The following is a 20,131-nucleotide window of genomic DNA, read 5'->3' as shown; positions in this document are numbered from 1 at the left end:
TAACTCTCCTGTAGCTGGAGAAGTAAGGTAGCATCCTGTATGTTTGGAAACCTTAATGGAAGCTGAGTGTGCTAGAGGCCTGCTGCTTAGCTGTGTTGCGTAAGAGCTGACATGAAAATTTGTGCTGCTTTCCTCCTGCTTCTCCTGAGATAGTTTGTAAAATCCTTAATCAGTCAAGACTTTTTAAGCAATCCCCTAGAAACTGCCCACAGTGTAAGGGACTTGGAGAAATGCTTTGGTGTTTCACAGTTGAAAAAGATCACAGTGTTTGTCAGAACATCATTACACTGGGCTCAGATGTTACTTCTTTAGAATACATCTGCCACTGAAATATGGTGGTTTCAGGGGAGTGGCTAGTGTTTTAATTTTTCTTGCATATTATCTTAGTTGTGCTTCTCTGTGTATCTTCTGTATGGTAGACCTCTTGACCTAAAGCATTTGAAACTTGAAGTTCTAGTTCTTCATCCTTGCTTCTTCAGAATTTGTGGCCTCCTGCGGTTCAATATACTCAGTGTTGCAAAAAATAAATGTTAAAACTCATGCTAGTGCAAAGATGGTGTCTCTTTAATTTCATCAACTTTCATATAGTACTTGCAGATTTTATAGATGTTGCAGTTGGCAGTGTGAGCTCATCAGTTTAAAAAGCCAGGGAAATCCAGCATGTACCACAATATTCAGGGTAACATTAAGGAGGTGTGCTGCTCTTTCTTCCTCCAAAATACCATACCGGCTGTATGATGATCCTACACATACAGCCATTGGTTTCACAGTAGCTGGAGTTGGGAGCATATGAACACTCTATATATGTACCTGCTTTTTGTTGTTTTTGTGATGTTTTTCAACATGAATCTCTAAATTCCTAACTAGGGAGTAAAGTGTGAAGAAATACATTTTAACCACACAATGTACAAAAACAAATGTGAAGGACACTCTTGCCCCTGCAGTCCCTTTTTGTAGGATGTGATGAAAGATGCCTTTTAAGATCTTCTTAAGTAATTTTGGTGGGCAAATATTGGAAACCCAGACGTGTCACTCAGACCACAGCTTTTCGTGAGAGATAGTCAGCCATCCTGTGCACATCAGAACATTTTAGGAGCAGAATAGCATGTGTGTGGGAGGACAGAAAGCCACCTCCACAGAGTGAGCTGATACTTCCTACTCTGAGCAAATGCATGCCTCTTCCTGTGTGATGGCCTGTGGAGGATCAACTGTGTCACACAACACTGGAACTTCTTTGTTGCTGGTGCTCCTTTCCAAAGCAGATACAAAAAGCAGGAGAGATCAAAGAAGAAAAGTGAAATGAAGGATGTTATTCTCTCTCATTTTCTCCTGTAACCATCCAAATCCCCATCTTGAAATGGTCAAATCTGTCTTGTCTTTGATTAAATCCTTTCCTCAGATTTCTTAGTTTTATCTCTAGCCTGTACTGCTTGTGAAGTTTAAGCTGAGTCCTTGAATACAAAGCTAGCAAACAGCTCTGTTTCAACAGAGAGTTGTATCGTTGAAAAGTTTAACAAATTATTTCATTCTCAGTGAAAAGTTATGAGAGAGACCTATCTCGATTGCTGGCAAAGAGCACAGGGAGTAAATTAGCAGATTGCAAAAAGCAAGCTCTTTCATTGGGTTAGCTTAAGGTTAGCACTAGAATGAATGGTTACAGAAGGGCGTTCACCAAAAGGGTTGGAGCTTGAGGATTATTTGTGAAAGAAGGTCTGTGGGACTCCATATGAATTTACTAATGATTATCTTTTTTTAAAGGGAAATCATGTACTTACCTGTCATTGTCTTGATAATGCATCATGCAGTGTTGAATGCATGAGCAGACTAGCTCTAAATCATGAGAATAAATGCATTAGGCAGGTACAGAGGAGAACCAAGAATGCATTCAGAGTTTGCAGTTGTCCTATCCACTGTAAGAACAGCAGCTGTGGTGGCTCTTCTGGGATTAATTTTATTTGAGGAGATTTTGTGATTTGTATTGTTTTCTTATGGAAAGATGGGTTAACTCTAGATCTCTTAGTGTGGTTAAGTTATTATACCTCCTTACATTCAAATTACCCTGGTGATTATTAAAAGTCGAGTTTGCAAAGAGCTGTTGTAGAGAGTAGATTGCATTTTGCTGTATACGATGCCGTTTTACTGACTGAAACAGCAGTGACTGAGCAGTCTGAAAAAAAACAATCCTCCTGTTGTGGAGGCAAGTTTAAAAGCCCTGTAAGTTTCTAGTGATATTTCTGCTTTCAAAAGAGCGAATATTTTTTAGGTAATAAATACAATTCTCTGACCACAGAAACTCATTCTGCAAAGTGGCTCTTTATAGCATACAGATGGATTGTTCACTTTGTTCACCAGGGAGAGTTCTGCAAATAAGGAGTTAGCAAGTAAATTTGTTAAGTTTTGAGGCAGGCTTCGGGGAGGAATTAAATGTTCTTTACTTATCTTCTTGCCAAGACAGATAAGCCTGTTTTATGACAGCAATCATTTAAGCAAAGGGGAGAAAGTACTTTTGGTTTTGGCTAGACTACTGAGCCTGTAATCCAGCAGTAAGCATTGCTGACAAGGAAGGCAATCTTGGCTGGTTAATGGGCCCAATAAAGCCTGAAAAGCTGCTGCCCACTGTAGCCCATAATGTGGAATAGTATGAATACCTTGATTTATACAATCTGCACTCCTTTTAGAGAAATAGGGAGTTTTAAAAATAGTTTGAAGAGGTTAACACTAGAAAATGAGTTCTCAGGAATATCTTCCTTTTACTGTGCATCAGCTGAGGTGCCAAAGTGTGGTGTGGTGGTTTGCTTTTCACTGATAATGTATCAGTGCTGTTCTGAAGTTAAACTACAAAAGATTGTTGTATGTCTCAATTTCTGTGAAGCTTTTGACACAGTCCCCCAAACATCCTGCTCTCTATCTAGAGAGATATGGATCTGATGGCTGGACTGTCCAGTGGGTAAGCAATTGGCTGGATGATAACACCCAAAGAGTAGTGGTCAACAGCTTGATGTCCAGAAGGAGAGTGGTGACAACTGGTGTCCTTCAGGGGTCTGTACTGGGACCGGTACTGTTCAATAGCTTCATAAATGGTGTCAACAGTGAGATTGAATGCACCCTCAGATAAATCTGTAGGTGCTGAGAGCTGTAGTGATAAGTCTGAAGGACAGGATGCCATTCACAGGGACCTGCAACAGGCTGGAGAAATGGGCTAAGGAGAATCTCATGAGGTTCAATAAGGCAAAGTGCAAGGTCCTGCACCTAGGTAGGGGCAATCCTCCATATCAATACAGGCTGGAAGATGATGGAATGGAGAGCAGCCCTACAGAAGAGGACTTTAGGATGCATGTGGATGAGAATCTGGACATGAGGCACCAGTGTGCGCTTGCAGCCAAGAAGGCCAATTGCAGCTTAGGCAGTATCAAAATAAGTCTGGCCAGCTGATCAAGAGAGGTGATTCTGCCACTCTACTCTGCTCTGGTAAGGCCTCACCTGGAGTACTGCATTCAGCTCTGGAGCCCTCAACACAGGAAGGATATGGACCTGATGGAGCACGTCCAGAGGAGGGCCAGAAAAATTATCATGGGGCTGGAACAGCTCTGCTAAGAGGACAGGCTGATGGAGCTGGGGCTGTTAATCCTGGAGAAGAGAAAGCGCTGGGGAGATCAATAGCAGCCTTCCAGTACCTGAAGGGGCTATACAAGAAGGCTGGATAAGGAACTGTTTGCAAGGCCTGGAGTGATAGGATGATAAGACAATGGTTTTAAATCCGAGAACAGTAAATTTAGATTGGATGTTAAGAGCAAATTCTTTACTGGTGGTGGAAATTCTTTACTGGTGGTGGAATTCTTTACTGGTGGTGGAACACTGGAACAAGTTGCCCAGGGAGGTAGTTGAGGCCCCATCCCTAGAGATATTCAAGGTCAGGCTTGACAGGGCTCATAGCCAGCTTATCTAATGGAGGATGTCCCTGGTCACTGCAAGGGGGTTGGACTAGATGACCTTTGGAGGCCCCTTCCAACCCAGCCCATTCTGATTCTCAGCATTTTGTTCAGAAAGGGAGGCTATAAAGCATTAGAATTATGCCTTAATAAATGTAACTTTTAAATCTTCAGCATGTGAGTCCTGTGGTAAGCTTACAAATTTTGTATTGAAATCACTGAAGTGCCAAAATAATGTATGGTGAAAAGTAATCAAGAGAGTCTTGTAAAATGGGAAGAAATGATGGCAAATTCAAACAGAAGGTCCTCTTCCACAGGTAGGATAGGATAGGATAGGATAGGATAGGATAGGATAGGATAGGATAGGATAGGATAGGATAGGATAGACTGGGTTGGAAGAGAACTTCAAGATCATCGTGTCCATCCTGTCATCCCACACCGCCTAATCAACTAAACCATGCAACCAAGCATCCTGTCAAGTCTCGCCCTGAACACCCCCAGTGATGGCGACCCCACCACCTCCTCGGGCAGCCCATTCCAATGGGCAATCACTCTCTCTGTGTAAAACTTCATCCTAACCTCCAGCCTAAACCTCCCCTGGTGCAGCCTGAGACTGTGTCCTCTTGTTCTGGTGCTGGTTGCCTGGGAGAAGAGACCAACCCCTGCCTGACTACACCCCCCCTTCAGGTAGTTGTAGACAGCAATAAGGTCACCCCTGAGTCTCCTCCAGGCTAAGCAACCCCAGCTCCCTCAATCTCTCCTCATAGGGCTTGTGTTCCAAGCCCCTCACCAACTTTGTTGCCCTTCTCTGGACTCGTTCCAGCAAGTCAACATCCTTCCTAAAGTGAGGGGCCCAGAACTGGACACAATACTCGAGGTGTGGCCTAACCAGTGTAGTGTACAGGGACAGAATGACCTCCCTGCTCCTGCTGGCCACACTGTTCCTGATGCAGGCCAGGATGCCACTGGCCCTCTTAGCTGCCTGGGCACACTGCAGGCTCATGTTCAGCCTACCATCAACCAGCACCCCCAGGTCCGTCTCTGCCTGGCTGCTCTCCAGCCACTCTGACTCCAGCCTGTAGCACTGCATGGGGTTGTTGTGGCCAATGTGCAGAACCCGGCACTTGGATGTGTTAAATCTCATGCCGTTGGACTCTGCCCATCTGTCCAGCCTGTCGAGGTCCCTCTGCAGAGCCTCTCTACCCTCCAGCAGATCAACTCCTGCCCCCAGCTTGGTGTCATCAGCAAATTTACTGATGATGGACTCAATGCCCTCATCCAGATCATCAATAAAGATGTTAAAGAGCATGGGGCCCAGTACTGATCCTTGGGGCACACCACTAGTGACTGGCTGCCAGCTGGATGTGGCACCATTCACCACCACTCTCTGGGCTCAGCCCTCCAGCCAGTTCCTAACCCATCGCCAGTTCCTAACCCATCGCAGTGTGCTCCCATCCAAGCCATGGGCTGACAGCTTGGCCAGGAGTTTGTTGTGGGGTAGGGTGTCAAAGGCCTTGCTGAAGTCCAGGTAGACTACATCCACAGGCCTGCCCCACATCCACCAGATGGGTCATCTGATCATAGGAGATGAGGTTGGTCAGGCAGGACCTGCCCTTCCTAAATCCATGCTGGCTGGGCCTGATCCCTTGGCCATCCTGGAAGTGCTGTGTGATTGCACTCAGGATGACCTGTTCCATAATCTTGCCTGGCACTGAGGTCAGGCTGACAGGCCTATAATTCCCTGGCTCATCCAACCGGCCCTTCTTGTGGATGGGTACCACATTGGCCAGCTTCCACTCCTCTGGGACGTCTCCAGTGTGCCAGGATTGATGAAAAATGATGGAGAGAAGAGGTAGTTACAATGGGAGACAAAGAGCTATGCCAAAGAAGAAGATGCCTCATTTGCCATTTTAGATATGGATCACTTCATATTGATTTGGATCTAGTTGGAAACTTGTTTCACAACATCAAACTACATAGATCAGAATGCTCTTTCCTTCCTAATTTAGTTTGCTGTGCCCTAGATTCTTTGGAGCTCCGGTAATTATCAAAGGACAAAATAATGCCTTGGGATAGTGTTTGATATTTCAGTGTATAATGTTACGTAATACATAAATACATGCAATATGTTTTTAGTGCAAATAAGGCAAAACTGTGTTTGTGAATGTACAGCGATGGATAATTACACTTGTAACATTTTGGTAAATGTTGCAAAGTTAGTATTAGAAAAGTGTTATTATCCTTGCCTTGTGATAGCTTGATATTAATAAATAATAGTAATGTTCTTATAAGTAAACAAGCAACTGTGTCTGCATTAGTTTTAGAGAAGGATGAACAAAACAAAGATTTACTGCTGTTTGTTAATACAAGGTGCAAAGTTCCAGTCTGCCCCTGCCACTCACTGTATTGCTAGCATAGACATGTTCTGTTCCTTGTAGTAGGCTCACACTGAGGGCAGTGGGTGTTCTGCTGCCTCATTTATTGCAGTTTACTTAACTGAAATACTAATATATAAAAAAAACAGGACAACATACAGCTGGGTAAAAAGTTTTGCTATATAGGGAAAGAGTTGGCAGTTCTTATTGTCTGAAGTGAAGATAAAGTAAATGGTAGGTGGTAGGAGAAAAGTGCCATATGCAGGAACATTAATAAAGAAGCATTGTTTCCAGAAACTCTACATGTTCACAATATGGCAATAAACCCTATCATCCCCTCTGAATTTCTTCAGCTTCCATGATGTGTCACTTTATGCTTAGAAGGCAAGTTCCTCACCTGCACCCACAATACCACTTCCATCTGAGGGCTGACTGGGTCTGAGAGGAAGCCTTCTGCAGGTTAAGGCCACCTGGGCTTTTATGTTGCAGGATCTTTTTGAAGTTCTTTGTTGCATTTATATTTCACTGAGACTATCACCAAAAATACCCCGAAAACCTGTGTCGTGGGTTGGGACACCAATTCTCCCGCCACAGGCAAAGAAAGACTCAGACAAAATGGATTGCAAAAAACTGGTGGAAAGTTTAAATGAAAAATAAAAACAAATTAGAAAGAAAGTTTTGCAGAAAACCACAAGCACCGTGACAAAGAGAGAGAGATGTCCCAAAACATACCCAAGAACATCCCATCCCCACCTGGGGGTACACCCAAACCCCTCCCAACCCTGGGCTCTTTCTTCCCCCCAGCCCAGCCGTGGGCCTGGGCAGGCCCAAGGGAGGCAGCTCACGCCATTTTACCGAGGCAGCAGCGAGGGAGGAAAGAGAGAGAGAAGGCCCCACACTTGATGTTTTATATGGGAGCCAGGCATTATGGGTGAAGTGCATGGCTTCCTGTGACCACCCACTGGGCTGGGCCCCCTTTTGGGACCTGCCAGGTGCGGCCTGTGCAGTGGCATCTGGGCCAGCACCCAGTCTAAACCACCACAACCTGCATTTAGCAGAATGTGCTTTTCTGCCAGCTAGAGAGAAGTGATATTTTTTTGCTTTTGATCTCTAGCCTATGTGGGTTGGTACTTTGGGATACTCAACGTTCAATACTCTGATACCATTTGCAGCTTCCAGAAAAATAATTATCAGCCTCCTGGGATTTGAGAGGCATCACTCAAATATTTTGTGACATATTGGAGACCTTGATGTCTTTTTGTGTTTGTTTTTGTCTTGAAGGGGAGAAAAAGATGCATAGCCAAGCCAGCAGAAAAAAACTTTCAAGACTTTTAATTTTATATGTGTATAGAGACAAAGACTTGCCTAATTCAGAACTGCGCTATCACTGTGAATAGGCTTCAGCTAGAGAAGTGTAGTCAAGCCTCTTGACAGAATTTGGAGACAGTCAAAAAAGATCATTTCTGACTCCTCTGGACCCACTCCATCAGGTCCATGTCCTTTCTGTGTTGAGGGCTCCAGAGCTGGACACAGTACTGCAGGTGAGGTCTCAACAGAGGAAAGTGGTAGAATCTTCTCACTCAAGCTGCTGGCAACACTTCTTTTGATGCAGCCCAGGATGTGATTGACCTTCTGGGCTGCAAGCTCACACTGCCTGCTCATGTCCAGCTTCTCATCCATCAGCATCCCCAAGTCCTTTTCCACAGGGCTGCTTTCTATCACCTCCTCCCCTAGCCTGTTCTGATAGTGAGGGTTGTTCTGACCTGGATTCAGGACCCTGCATTTAGTCTTGTTGAATCTCATGAGGTTCACCTGGGCTCACCTCTCCAACCTGTCCAGGTCCCTCTGGATGACATCCTGTCCCTTCAGCTTATCAACAGCACGACTCAGTTAAGAGTCATCCGCAAACTTGCTGATGGTGTACTAGATCCCACTGTCTCTATCATTGATAGAGACACCACTGAGGGACACCACTTGTCACCGCACTCCATCTGGACTTCATTCCCTTGGGCACCACCCTCAGGATTTGACAATGCAGTCAATTTCTTGGTGAGTAGGGTGTTGTGGGGGACCATGTCAAAGGCCTTGCAGAAGTCCAGATAGATCACATCCATAGGTCATCCCTTGTCCACTTATGCTCTGTTGCAGAAAGGTTGGTCAGGCAGGATTTGCCCTCATTGAAGTCATGCTGGCTGTCTTTAATCACCTTCCTGTCTCCATGTGCCTTATCAGACCTTCTTGGAGATCTTCCCAGATAGAGTACATGGTATACATTTATTTATTTATTTTAAACAGATGTTTAAAACTGATTATCAAAAGGTTCAAGAATTATGTAGGCTTAAAATAATTTCTGTGTGATAGAGTTATTGGTGGCTTTCAGTGTATCTGATCCTTTGAAGGAGGTGCTACTCAGTGTGGGTGCAAAATGTCACCCACAGATTAAGAATAGAAGAGACATCAGTTTACTTCATTTCTATGGTAACTGAAATGTGATCCAGTTTCATTTCATCAAGTGTATGTTAAAAGCAAAGATTCCTGAAATGGGTCTCCAGATTGCTTCCATTCCTCTCAAATGTTTAATACATGAACCCGCTTCTCTTCTCTTGTCGTAGTGTAAAGATTACCTGGTTTGTGCTTTGCAGTGCAAATGCTGCAGATTCTTGTTACAGGAACAAACTGAGTAAAACCATTAAATGATGACGCTGCACATTCCACTTCTGGGATCCCTCTACAGGTCTATTTCTTACATCTCACCTTTGATTATGCTCCTTGCCACTTCTTTCCCCCACACTAAAGGGAGAAGTGGATTAGGACAAGGTAAGGGTAGGGAAGGAGTAGTAGGAGGAAGGCAAATACTACTATTCATATTTTAAACTTTTCTGGTTGTTGATAGCAAATATATTGTAGCTTGACCTAAACTATCAAGAAATGTAACAGATAAGTTCATTAATGTGAGCTTGCTTCTACTTCCTTCTCCACCCCACTGAGGAAACATCCACAAGAAATGTGGGCACAGGACACAGGGCCTCACTGTAGTTAGGCTGATAGACCTGGTATGTGTATGTGCTCCATCAGAAACACCTTTAAAGCAATCCTTCCAATGATGCAGATTTTCAAGTATGCATGTGTTGAATTCTTTAACACTGGCATCATAAACATGCAGTTGTTTTACACATCTCCTTCATGGTCAGATCTTGTTAATTGCAGTGGTTGGTGGTGTTTGTCTATCCCAAGGCTGATCCATTTTTCTATGTTATCAAGTGGAGTCTGGGCATGAGTGAAGGCTAGTGGGAATTAATTTTTGCTGGGCTCTGTCAACTCAGATACGTGACTTGTGCTAGGAAAAAGCTGACTAGCTGATTATTAGCAGTGAAACATTTACAGTTCACAGAATCCAGGACATCAGTTCTGTTACAGGCATGTTATGATCTTAGCACAAGGAGAAAAATAAGTCGAGTTGCCCAAAGAAGACTTTGGATTTTTGCACAATTAATTTTAAAAATCCCAAAGATTTGAGATTGTCTGCATCTCCTCTGCATCAAAACCCTGCATCTCAAAGCTCTACTTAAACCAAGAAATCATAGATGTATTGATTAGACACAAAAAATAAATCTTGCTGGCTATTGCTTCTTCAAATGGCAAGTTGAAGCAGACTTGAAACAATTTTAAGTGTTGTAACTGGAGTGGTTGTTTTGTACAGTTCTCTAGAGCTTCTTTCTGTGCCAGAGTCACAGCATATCACCATACTATATTGTGTAGATACAGGAACATGCATTTAAAATAATCATTACACCTGGTGGAGATGCTTCTTTTCCTGAACACATCAGATGAGCAGTTTTTATCCACTGAAAGCATAAAGCTGGTGTGGGGTCCCTCCTCCCACATTAGTCATGTATGCATAACTTCAAGTGTTTGCTGTACATGTAAGTGAGCTTAACTTCTAGATTGAAATATGAATGCATTGGTGGTACATGGTAATAAATTCTCTGATGACTATTTATGGTTCTATGAACTCTACTAATACTTTCTGTAACTGACGCATCATGGGTAATTTCCATAAGCATTTTCTTTGTAAAATCCCTCAAACTACATAAAGATGTTATAGCTATGATTATTTTCTTCAGCTGATCTGGTCAGCTTTGTTGGGAGTAGAGAATTCACTAACAGTTTTGGAATAGTTTGGGTCTTTTTGGTTTTCTGTTTCTATGGGAGCTTGTTGTATTTCTGCTCAGCCCAGCTGTTAATATGATGCATTAGGGTATTGAAACCTACTGAAATCTGGTTTCAGTTTTAGTAAATGTGGTTTATACTTGCTAGCTAAGCCCCATGATGTATTCTCATAGTTGTGGACTCTGATTCATGAAGATTTAATCTGCAGCTATGTTTCAACAGCAGCTAGTCTGCCCATGAGGTGTGTACCTTCATGTCTTAAGTCTGGGTGGTCATTACAATCTCATTGCAGATTAAAAATGGAGATCTTTTTTAAAATGAGACTGAGTGGACTTTAGGATAATGGGAAGCATTTAAGTGAGCTCAGGTAGTTTCTTAAGTTGTCACGCTATATTTTTTGTGGCACACCTTGAATAGAGAAATTCATACTGTGCCTCAGGGTTATTGGTTTTTTCTCAAATCCAGGATGGGGACATGTGGTGACTACATACTGCATGATTTAGTCTGTGCAAGCTCCTAAGAAATGGCCTAAGTAACAAGAATAAAGTTTTCTTGTTTCATTCCTTTTGATGCAAAGCTTAGCTGGAGGCAGGCACCTCTAAAGTAGAGCCAGTCTTTACTGCCTCCAGTCTTTATTTATGTGTTATTACATTAACAAAAATGAAGCTGTGACTCAGGAAGGGGAGGCAGAGGTTACACAACTCTGGCCTTCTGTCTCCTGGCACAGGAATTGGAAGTTAACAGAGTATATGGGGTTCAGTAAATATATGTCTGTAACTAAATTTGATCATTGTTCTGAGCACCACTCTGAAGTATGTTACAAGTAGTGACATAAGTTCCCAAGGCATGCAAATCATAAGTTCCGTTAAGTTAGTGGTTTCATAGTCTATATTAATGCTCTTCCATCCTTAATTCTTGTTTTGAATTACTAAGTGTCAAATTTAATCTGTCACATCATGATTAAAACAGAAATATAGGCAGAAGTTACTGTATGATATGTTGCTTAATAAACAATGGAATGTACTAAGGTTATTTAGAAATGTTAGGAGTGGTGTCAGTGCTGGTCTAGTGATGTGCTATAGATCCTCCAAGTGAAAAAATAAAAGAACAGCATTGCCAATGTCTTCATTAACCTGGAAATCTGTACTCTGCTTTTTGAATCTGTGAAATATTCTTTATAGAGTTAACTCTCATATTTATGACACACACTGGTTTTGCCACTGCCAAGCTCTCAGATAGCTTCTTTTTCTTCCTTTCAGAAAAGGCGACGGCGGATTGACCGAAGCATGATTGGGGAGCCTACAAACTTTGTTCACACAGCCCATGTAGGATCAGGAGACCTGTTCAGTGGAATGAATTCGGTAAGCCTGAGCAGATGAAGAATACCTAGACAGAATAAGGAACACTATGTATGAATATTGTGGCTGAGGCAATGAATCTTTATAGAATTAAAACTGAGGAACAACCTGTTAGCATCGAAATTCCAAGTCCAAACAATTTTGCGCTCAGTACTATGGAATATATTTTTTTTTCATTCCTGTATGTATTGACAGTACATAGCAGATGCTGTATATATTGTACAGGTTATGTATAAAACTCTTTTATAAAATGGTTGTGTGCCTCACATAGAACTTTCAACTCCATACTCATTAAACTCTGTAGACTCTGGTTTGTGCGGCACACAAACATTTTTGTGTGTCCTTGTTGAGGCTTTTCTGTACTCTGTAGTCCTATTTGCAGTGTGAACTATTCCCAGAGCAAACGATGTCACAGATGAGGTCTTGTTTGTAGCTTCCTATATAGGTTAGGATCAATAAATATTTTTTCTCTCTGAACCTGAGTAACAGACATATACTGCAAATCAGCTTATAAGAACAGATTTTTTTGTGCAGTTTTATATTTATGTGAAATGTCAACATATTTTTAGGGTCACTTAGATGCAGTCTAGGAAAGATAGCAATGAGAAAAGTACTTCTTGACCTTAATAGTTAAAAGAAAAAGTTTTGAGATGAAAAGGATGAAAAGCACTTCTTCACAAAGTAGGAGAAAGTGTTCTGTTAGAGATATCAGAATACAGAGCAGAGCTGTAAAGGATAGTTTTATCACAGTGTATCAGAGGTTGGAAGGGACCTCAAGAGATCATTGGGTCCAACAGAATAGAATTTAATAGAATTAACCAGGTTGGAAAAGACCTTTGAGATCATCAAGTCCAACCTATCACTCAACACCATCAAATCAACTAAACCATGGCACCAAGTGCCTCCTCCAGTCCCCTGTTAAACACTTCCAGTGATGGTGACTCCACCACCTCCCTGGGCAGCCCATTCCAGTGTCCAATCACTCTATCTATGAAGAACTTCTTCCAGGGCAGATCTTATGAGTAAAGACTGAGGCAAAGAAGGCATTGAGCAACTCTGCCGTCTCTGCATCATCAGTTACCATATCTCCTATACCATTCAGTAGTGGGCCCACCTTCTGCCTGTTTTTCCTTTTGTCATTGATGTGTTTGAAAAAACTCCTCTGGTGCTCTTTCACCCCGCTGGTGAGACTCAGTTCCAAGAGAGCCTTGGCCTTCCTTTTTTGCATCTCTACATTCACTGGTTATATCTCTATAATCCTCCCAGTTGACTAGCTCTTTTTTCCACACATTGTAAACCTCCTTTTTCTTTTTGAGTTTTACTAAGAGTTCCTTGCTTATCCATGCAGGTCTTCTGTCTGCCTTACTTGATTTTTTTTTCAAGGGAATATATTTCTCTTGAGCTTGGAGGAGGTAATGTTTGAATATTAACCAGCTCTCTTGGCTCCTCCTTCCTTCCAGAGCTGTAGACCACTGGATATTTCTCAGTGGAGTCTTGAAGAGGGCAAAGTTAACTCTCTTAAAGTCCAGGCTTGAAATTTTACTTACAACCCTGCTTCTTTGTCTGTTGATATTAAACTCTAACATGTTGTGGTCACTACAACCAAGATTACCCCCAACCTTCGCATCTACAACCAGTCCTTCTTTGTCAATACTAGGTCCAGCGTTGCACTTCTCCTTGTGGTTCTTCAACTATTAGCAGGAGAAAGTTGTCATCAATGCACTGTTTTAATGTAGGCAAGTGAGATCATTTTAGTTCCAAGTAGTCACAGCTTACTGAGATCAAACACAAACTTCTGTAACTCACTATGTATTGGAGAAGGGCAAAGACAGAAAATGTAACATGATAAACAGTGTGCTATTTTCCCAGAAAAAGCAGTAATGGATCAGACCTAAAACATCTGTAATCACATTAAAGGGACAAACACAGCTTTCACTTTGTAAAATTCAGTTAAAATTAATTACTTATTTAATACAATATATTACATTAATATTTAAAGTCATTATAAATTGAAATAATACTGTCATAATGAAGTGAGCTGTTTATTTTTTTAAAGCGTGGCTTTTTACTCTTTGAAGTGTTTGTTGTCTCTCCTGTGAGACCCTTCCTCATTCTCACAGCTGAACTGCCCTATGCGAGGTTTGTAGTGATTGCCTGAAGCATTGCTCTTTCACCTCAGGCTTTGCCAATTCATCTCCAGATAGCAGGTAATCATTACTGTCTTTCTGATCCCAGATAGGAAGGGATGCAAAAAAAATAAATAAAAAATTCCTTTCTTTCATCTCACTCTCAGGAGCACAAACCTCTTTCCTATACTTACTTCCTGCAGCTTCCATGGTAATACTGTGGTCTCCTTGTTCATTTTTCAGTGTGAATACCAAGATGATGGCATTAACCTCCACATGTTTTTCTGCTGTTTAATTTCCTTTATGGTATGAACATTACATTCCTTCATGAACCTTCTTGTGCCTTCTCTCTTCTGAAGAATTCTCTCTTCTGAAGAATTCCTGCAATTTCATTAGGTTTTCCCATACAAATTCGGTTCTTGATCCACTACCTGCCTTGTGCTTTTTTCATCATCATTGTCTTCGTTATACAGCTTTATGATTCTGAGCACAGTAGCTTTCTGAGTGTTGAAATATTTTCCTTTTTTTGATCAACACCTTTGTAGAGCCCTTTGCTTCTTTGTCAAAGGTATGCTTAAAGAGTAGGAGCCTTCTATACAATACTTCTTTCTCATTAACTTTTTAAATTTACCTTCATATTCCATGGTAAAATGTCTTACTTTCTACTTAAGATGCCTCATTCTAGTCTTCGATTAGTTTCCCTTGTTTTCTTTTTCAAGGACCATCTGTAGTATTTCCTAGTCTGAAAACATAGGGGAAGAAAAGGAAAGGAGAAAATTAATGAGACAGATAAGCACAACAGATTGCATGATCTTTAACTGGTGCAATCTTCTTCCTCTTCCAAAATCTTTAAATCTTTATCCTATCTAAATTGGACATGAGAGAGGAATCTTTCTGTTACGTACCTTCAAAGGAAGGCAAGGCATCTTTGAGAAAGGAAAAAATTAAAATTGTGTTTCATGGTTATTGCTCTTGTAGCTCAAACTGCCTCACAAGGAGGATGCTTCAGAAAGAATACCAACCTGTACGGCCATAATTGTTAGGCTTGCTTTTTGTTTAGTGTTTTCAACATTATATGTCTCCTGCATAAGTTTTCATATACAAAATGGCCACTGAACTGTTAATAAAGTCACATTTGATTTTCTATATTCTCTATGCTTTAGATATAGCCGCTGCATTTTAAACTGATTCTTCTTTCCCCAGTAACACAAACATATATATGTGTTACCCCAGCACCAGAGAAATTACTCTAAACTGTAGCAGAAATATTTTGCCTTGAAATTTGTGCTGGTTTCCTTTTTCTCAAGAATTTTGAAGTCGTGTAGGCAAGTTGTCAGTTGGAAGGTGACATGACCCTGCATATATGTTGATTAGTTGATTAGTAATTCTTTTGAGGGGAAAAAAAGATTGAATTCTATCTTCTTTTGTTCCAATGAGCAACAGAAGTCACTTGGTAAAGAAGAAAACCAGATTGGTAAAATGTGAATGTTCTTAAACACTAGCAATGTGGGTGAACTTTTCCACACTTCTTCACTGAGTTTATAGTCTCTGATACCAGACCCACCAGAGTGTTGGCTTTGAACACTTCCCTAAAGAAAAATGTCAATATAGCCTTCCTTTCCTGCAGCTGTATCACTTCTGTGAGCAAAGTGCCAAGGTAGGAAGTGATTTTACGTGAAACTGCTTAAATACATAAAAATCATATCTTTTGCACCACACTGCAACATGCCATGGAGCTGAAGACAAAAGATCCACAAACAGGTTCTTTTTTTTATTCTGGTATGAGAAAGTGTCTAAGAAAGAGTTGTGTTGTGTTTTGGTTTGCTGTGCAAAAGAATATACTTCTATTCTCTGTAGACAGAGAAAATATCATGCAAGCTACTTGGAAATATTTCTCCAGTGATGTTTTAATACAACTTTCTAGTGATGTTTTGAGGTCTCCATGAAGGAGCATACATGTAATAATTGCAAGTGATAGCCCTGTAGGCATAGGCTTTGCTACAAGCCTTGAATGGATGTTATTTTATGCTCATTGTTTACTTGTTATATATGCTCTGGCATACAGAGAGAAAAAGACCGTATCTTTAAGGTTGGAGTTGTCTTCCTGCGGGCACTTGGAGATTATTATTCTGACTCAGTCAACACAAGCATGAAAGAACTGCGAATTACCTTCCTTTTTGTTGGTAAATGCAATTGAAGCCACAGACAGATGTGCATGTCTTTGTGTATGTGTATGAGAGTTAAAAAGCTAAAAATAACTTAAAATAAGCTGTTTCCAGGGAAGTTGATAGGTAGTGATTTAAACAGTGAATGCCCTGCCACTTAAAGGAATAGTAGCATATAAAGAAAGCCGTGTTTACTGTTACATAAATAGATACATTAAAAAATCTTTCACAAACCAGAAGTTTTGGGTTTCTGTGTTTCAGAAAGTCCTTTAATTATATGAAGTTAGCATTACACTACAGAGACTATCCAGGTATTCTCTGAGTTTATTCTGTTGTTAATGTAGTGCTGTCAGTTTATCTGGTTTATCACATTTGGCAAAGAACATTTTGTGTGTAACAAGATGAGCTGCCAGATGGAGTGGAGTTGGATTAGCAGTAAGAGACTTGATTAATTTTTTTTTTTAGAGTCATAAAATGGATCAATGAAAGCCCGAATCAGCCAGTTCTCTTTTGGAGAGAGGAAAAATTTCAGCCTCAGTATCAGTTATTCCATCTTCCCTGCTGAACTGCCTAGACAAGTGAAAATTCCGTCAAGCTTACACTGCACATCTTCATACAAAAGTAGTGTAGCTTTAACAGTAAAGGAGCACTTGAGAACCAAACCTAAACAAGAATAAAATTGGAAGTGAGAAGACATTGTAACTCACTAACTGCCTTTTTTTTTTCTGTCCTCCTTTCTCTTCTGTCTCCAGGTCAGCTCAATTCAGAACCAAATGCAGTCCAAGGGAGGCTATGGAGGTGGAATGTCTGCAAACGTTCAAATGCAGCTTGTAGATACAAAAGCAGGATAACCTTGGGGATATTTTTCCAGTAAGTACTGTGCTCTACTTTTTAGGCAATCATAATAGCAATCATAATACTTCATACTTACCTCCCTGGGAGTGGCTGCATCTCAATGATGCCCAATTCTAAAATGCAGTTTGGGGTAAAAAGTTCAATATCATACAAGCATGTGAATTTTTCAATTGAACAAGAGGTTGTCCTGTCTGCATCAATCTGTCTGCAGGCTCCTTTTGTACCTAAGATGAATGATATTGTAAGGAAGTCTTTGAAAGTTGTATCACAACATTCTTCTGAAATTGATATGATTTGGGTACATATTTGTGACAGCTCCATACATTTAATAGTAATAGGTATGGTGTGAAATCAGTGAATACGCGTAGTGTAGCATAGCGTAGCATAGCATAGCATAGCATAGCATATCATAGCATAGAATAGAATAAACGACATTGGAAAAGACCTTCGAGATCATCAAGTCCAACCCATCACCCAACAGCATCTAATCAAATAAATCGTGGTACCAAGTGCCTCCTCCAGTCTCGTCTTAAACACCTCCAGTGATGGTGACTCCACCACCTCCCTGGGCAGCGCATTCCAATGGCCAATCACTCTTTCTGTGAAGAACTTCTTCCTAACATACAGCCTAAACCTCCCCTGGCACAGCTTGAGACTGTGTCCTCTTGTTCTGGTGCTGGTTGCCTGGGAAAAGAGACCAGCCCCCACCTGGCTACAACCTCCCTTCAAGTACTTGTAGGCAGCACGAAGGTCTCCCCTGAGCCTCCTCTTCTCTAGGCTAAACACCCCCAGCTCCTTCAGCCTCTCCTCACAGGGCTTGTGTTCCAAACCTCTCACCAGCTTTGTTGCCCTTCTCTGGACACAATGTTACAGGACAAAGATGGTCACTCTGAATGTTCGAAACTCAATATGTTTTCTGTCTTCCAGGTTTATGTGAGTTCCTGTATCTTCTTTCCTGTGTGCCCTCTTTTGCCTTGGTGACTGCTTTCTGTGCTCATGACGAGAGAAATGATGGCTCGTTGTTCACCTGTTGTGATTACTCCAGTTAAAAGTTGCTGTTCTGCTCTGATGATGCCATTTATCAGATTGGTCCAACTGTGCCTTTCAGTGGCATGCACACATTGGCCTTTACCAGAATCATGGTCATAGGGCTGTTTAGAATTGGTTTTAGCTTTTTGTTTGTTTTAAGGCAAATTAAAGCACTGACCTTAGCTTTCCTCATCCCTCACAAATACTAATGTGCAACATTGTGTTGCTCTTTAATCTTTTGAATCTTTTATCCACTCGAGTAATCTAGAAATGAGTGAGTTTACATTAATCTCTTCAATCATCTATTATTCATACCCAATTTTGAAAGGTCTGGGACCTGCAAGCACAAATTATTATTTCATATGAAATCAGCAAAGCAGATGACCACATGCTTTGTGAGGTTATGTCGTGTGGGGGCCTGCTTGGTGCTAGAAGAGAAAAAACTAAAATCGCTTAATGCAGACTGGTGAAAAATTTTGCTGTTGGCACTGAGTCATGCTTATTCCTGCAAAAGGATTTTCATTTTATCTGCTTTAGAGTTATGCTCTTACTTTAGTTTTTATCTAACTGGTCTTGAAATAATGGAGCTTGCATTCATGAGGCATTTGTTGTAAATTTTTAGTATATTTATTTTAAAAGAGCTGACCTTGGGACTGTAAACCAGTGTAGTACTCTATCTAGATGTTGTGGAAGCGCTTTAGTCTATTTAAAAAAGAAAAGCATCATGTTTGCCTGCTATTATTACTTTCTACAATTTTTCTTAATTTTAGGCTGTATGGTCATTCACAGTAGCAGCATGTCAGACTGTCTGCAATATGAGCTGAAAAGGCTTTGTAGACCTTTCTGAGTAGTTGGCAGTTCCTGTGTACTAATTATTTTGGGGCCATGGAAGTTGCTAAGAGGAACATACTAATCTGGCCGAACACATGCCAGTGAAAACAACATACAGGGTGACTTAGTTAACTAAGTCAGTAAAATGCCTTTTGCTCAGGTTCCAAAGCATTTTTCTTTCATACTTTGAGAAATTGTATTTTAATATTGCACTGTTTTCAGGTGGCTTTTTTGCCCTCCCTCTTGATGCTTTGAGAGAAGTCAACGATTTTAGTCCTCATTGAGTTAACTTATGAAAACAAAACAAACAAAACAAACATCCAAACAAATGAGGCATGACTGAGTCTAGTCAGATCCATTTTCACATGTAAACACTTGTGTTTACTTATGTTACAGCATGCATTCATGAATACAGATCACTGTCATAAATGAGTCTTTATTCTTTTTCCATCCTTTCCCTGATTTCTTATTTCAACAGCTGTTTTGTTGATTTAAACATGTATGAACCTACCTACTTTTTTCTCTGTTTGTGAACAACATAGTAAACACAGAGCCATGGAGGTAGTTTGCCTTCCCTAATTTTTATTCCAGTGGTGGGTGTCAATTACCTGGTTCAGATTAAGTTGCATAGTCTTCACCAATAAAGGTACTGGTTTGTGACAACAGAAGATCAAGACACTCAGTTTTCTGGATGCATAAACACATGGCAGTGCAGTGATACTTTTTTTTTAGGGTCAACATTTCCAATGCCACTTTATCAATGAGTCTTAAATATATTATGATTACAAAAGTATTTGAACTTTGCCATTGGTAATAGTAGCATAAGCTTGCTTGCCAAACCTATCTTGCACTTGTCAAAATGTTTTCAGCTCAATAGCCAGGAAAAAGAAGTTGACATATTTTTATAACAGACCTACATTTTTTTTGTACATTGTGTTCATGCTTGAATAAAATCAGTTCAGTGTTGGCTTGTAGATTTTGAAAGGAAAGTGTTGACTTGGATTCAATAAATGCTTTCTTTCAGTTGGTGGCCTACCCATTTTCTTTTTCATAAATTGCATTTGCATTAGAAAAACATTTGTAGTCTACAGATAAATTTGTGGTCAAAATTCTCTGAAGAGTAATCTCTTAGTGTCAATAAGGAATTTGCAGGCTTGAGTTTTTTTCATGCACTTGACTCTTTTGTTGCCAAGTGGTTTAAGCTATTATTGGCAGTTCTTTTGCATTGATTTTAGCATGTATACTTGGGGATTCTGCAAGGACTCTTCAAAGGAAGAGTTCTTGAAAAATAAA

The 20,131-nt window shown here is 40.7% G+C and overlaps 1 protein-coding gene across 3 annotated transcripts in view; it reads left to right on the top strand.

Annotated features, from left to right (window-relative positions):
• The window catches only part of CDC42SE2 (CDC42 small effector 2), a 101,358-nt gene extending 82,231 nt beyond the window's left edge, over positions 1 to 19,127 (top strand). For all 3 annotated transcript variants that reach the window (XM_054178692.1, XM_054178691.1, XM_054178693.1), the window contains 3 exons: positions 11,734 to 11,835; positions 16,876 to 16,993; positions 17,906 to 19,127. In XM_054178692.1, the coding sequence (XP_054034667.1) occupies positions 11,734 to 11,835; positions 16,876 to 16,974 (201 nt within the window). In that variant the 3' untranslated portion in view covers positions 16,975 to 16,993; positions 17,906 to 19,127. The remainder of the gene's footprint in view (positions 1 to 11,733; positions 11,836 to 16,875; positions 16,994 to 17,905) is intronic.
• Positions 19,128 to 20,131: the final 1,004 nt, after the last annotated feature.

The sequence above is a fragment of the Dryobates pubescens genome, chromosome Z (genome assembly GCF_014839835.1).
Source record: "Dryobates pubescens isolate bDryPub1 chromosome Z, bDryPub1.pri, whole genome shotgun sequence".
Taxonomy (NCBI): domain Eukaryota; kingdom Metazoa; phylum Chordata; class Aves; order Piciformes; family Picidae; genus Dryobates; species Dryobates pubescens.
This window is presented reverse-complemented; position numbering and strand designations above follow the sequence as displayed.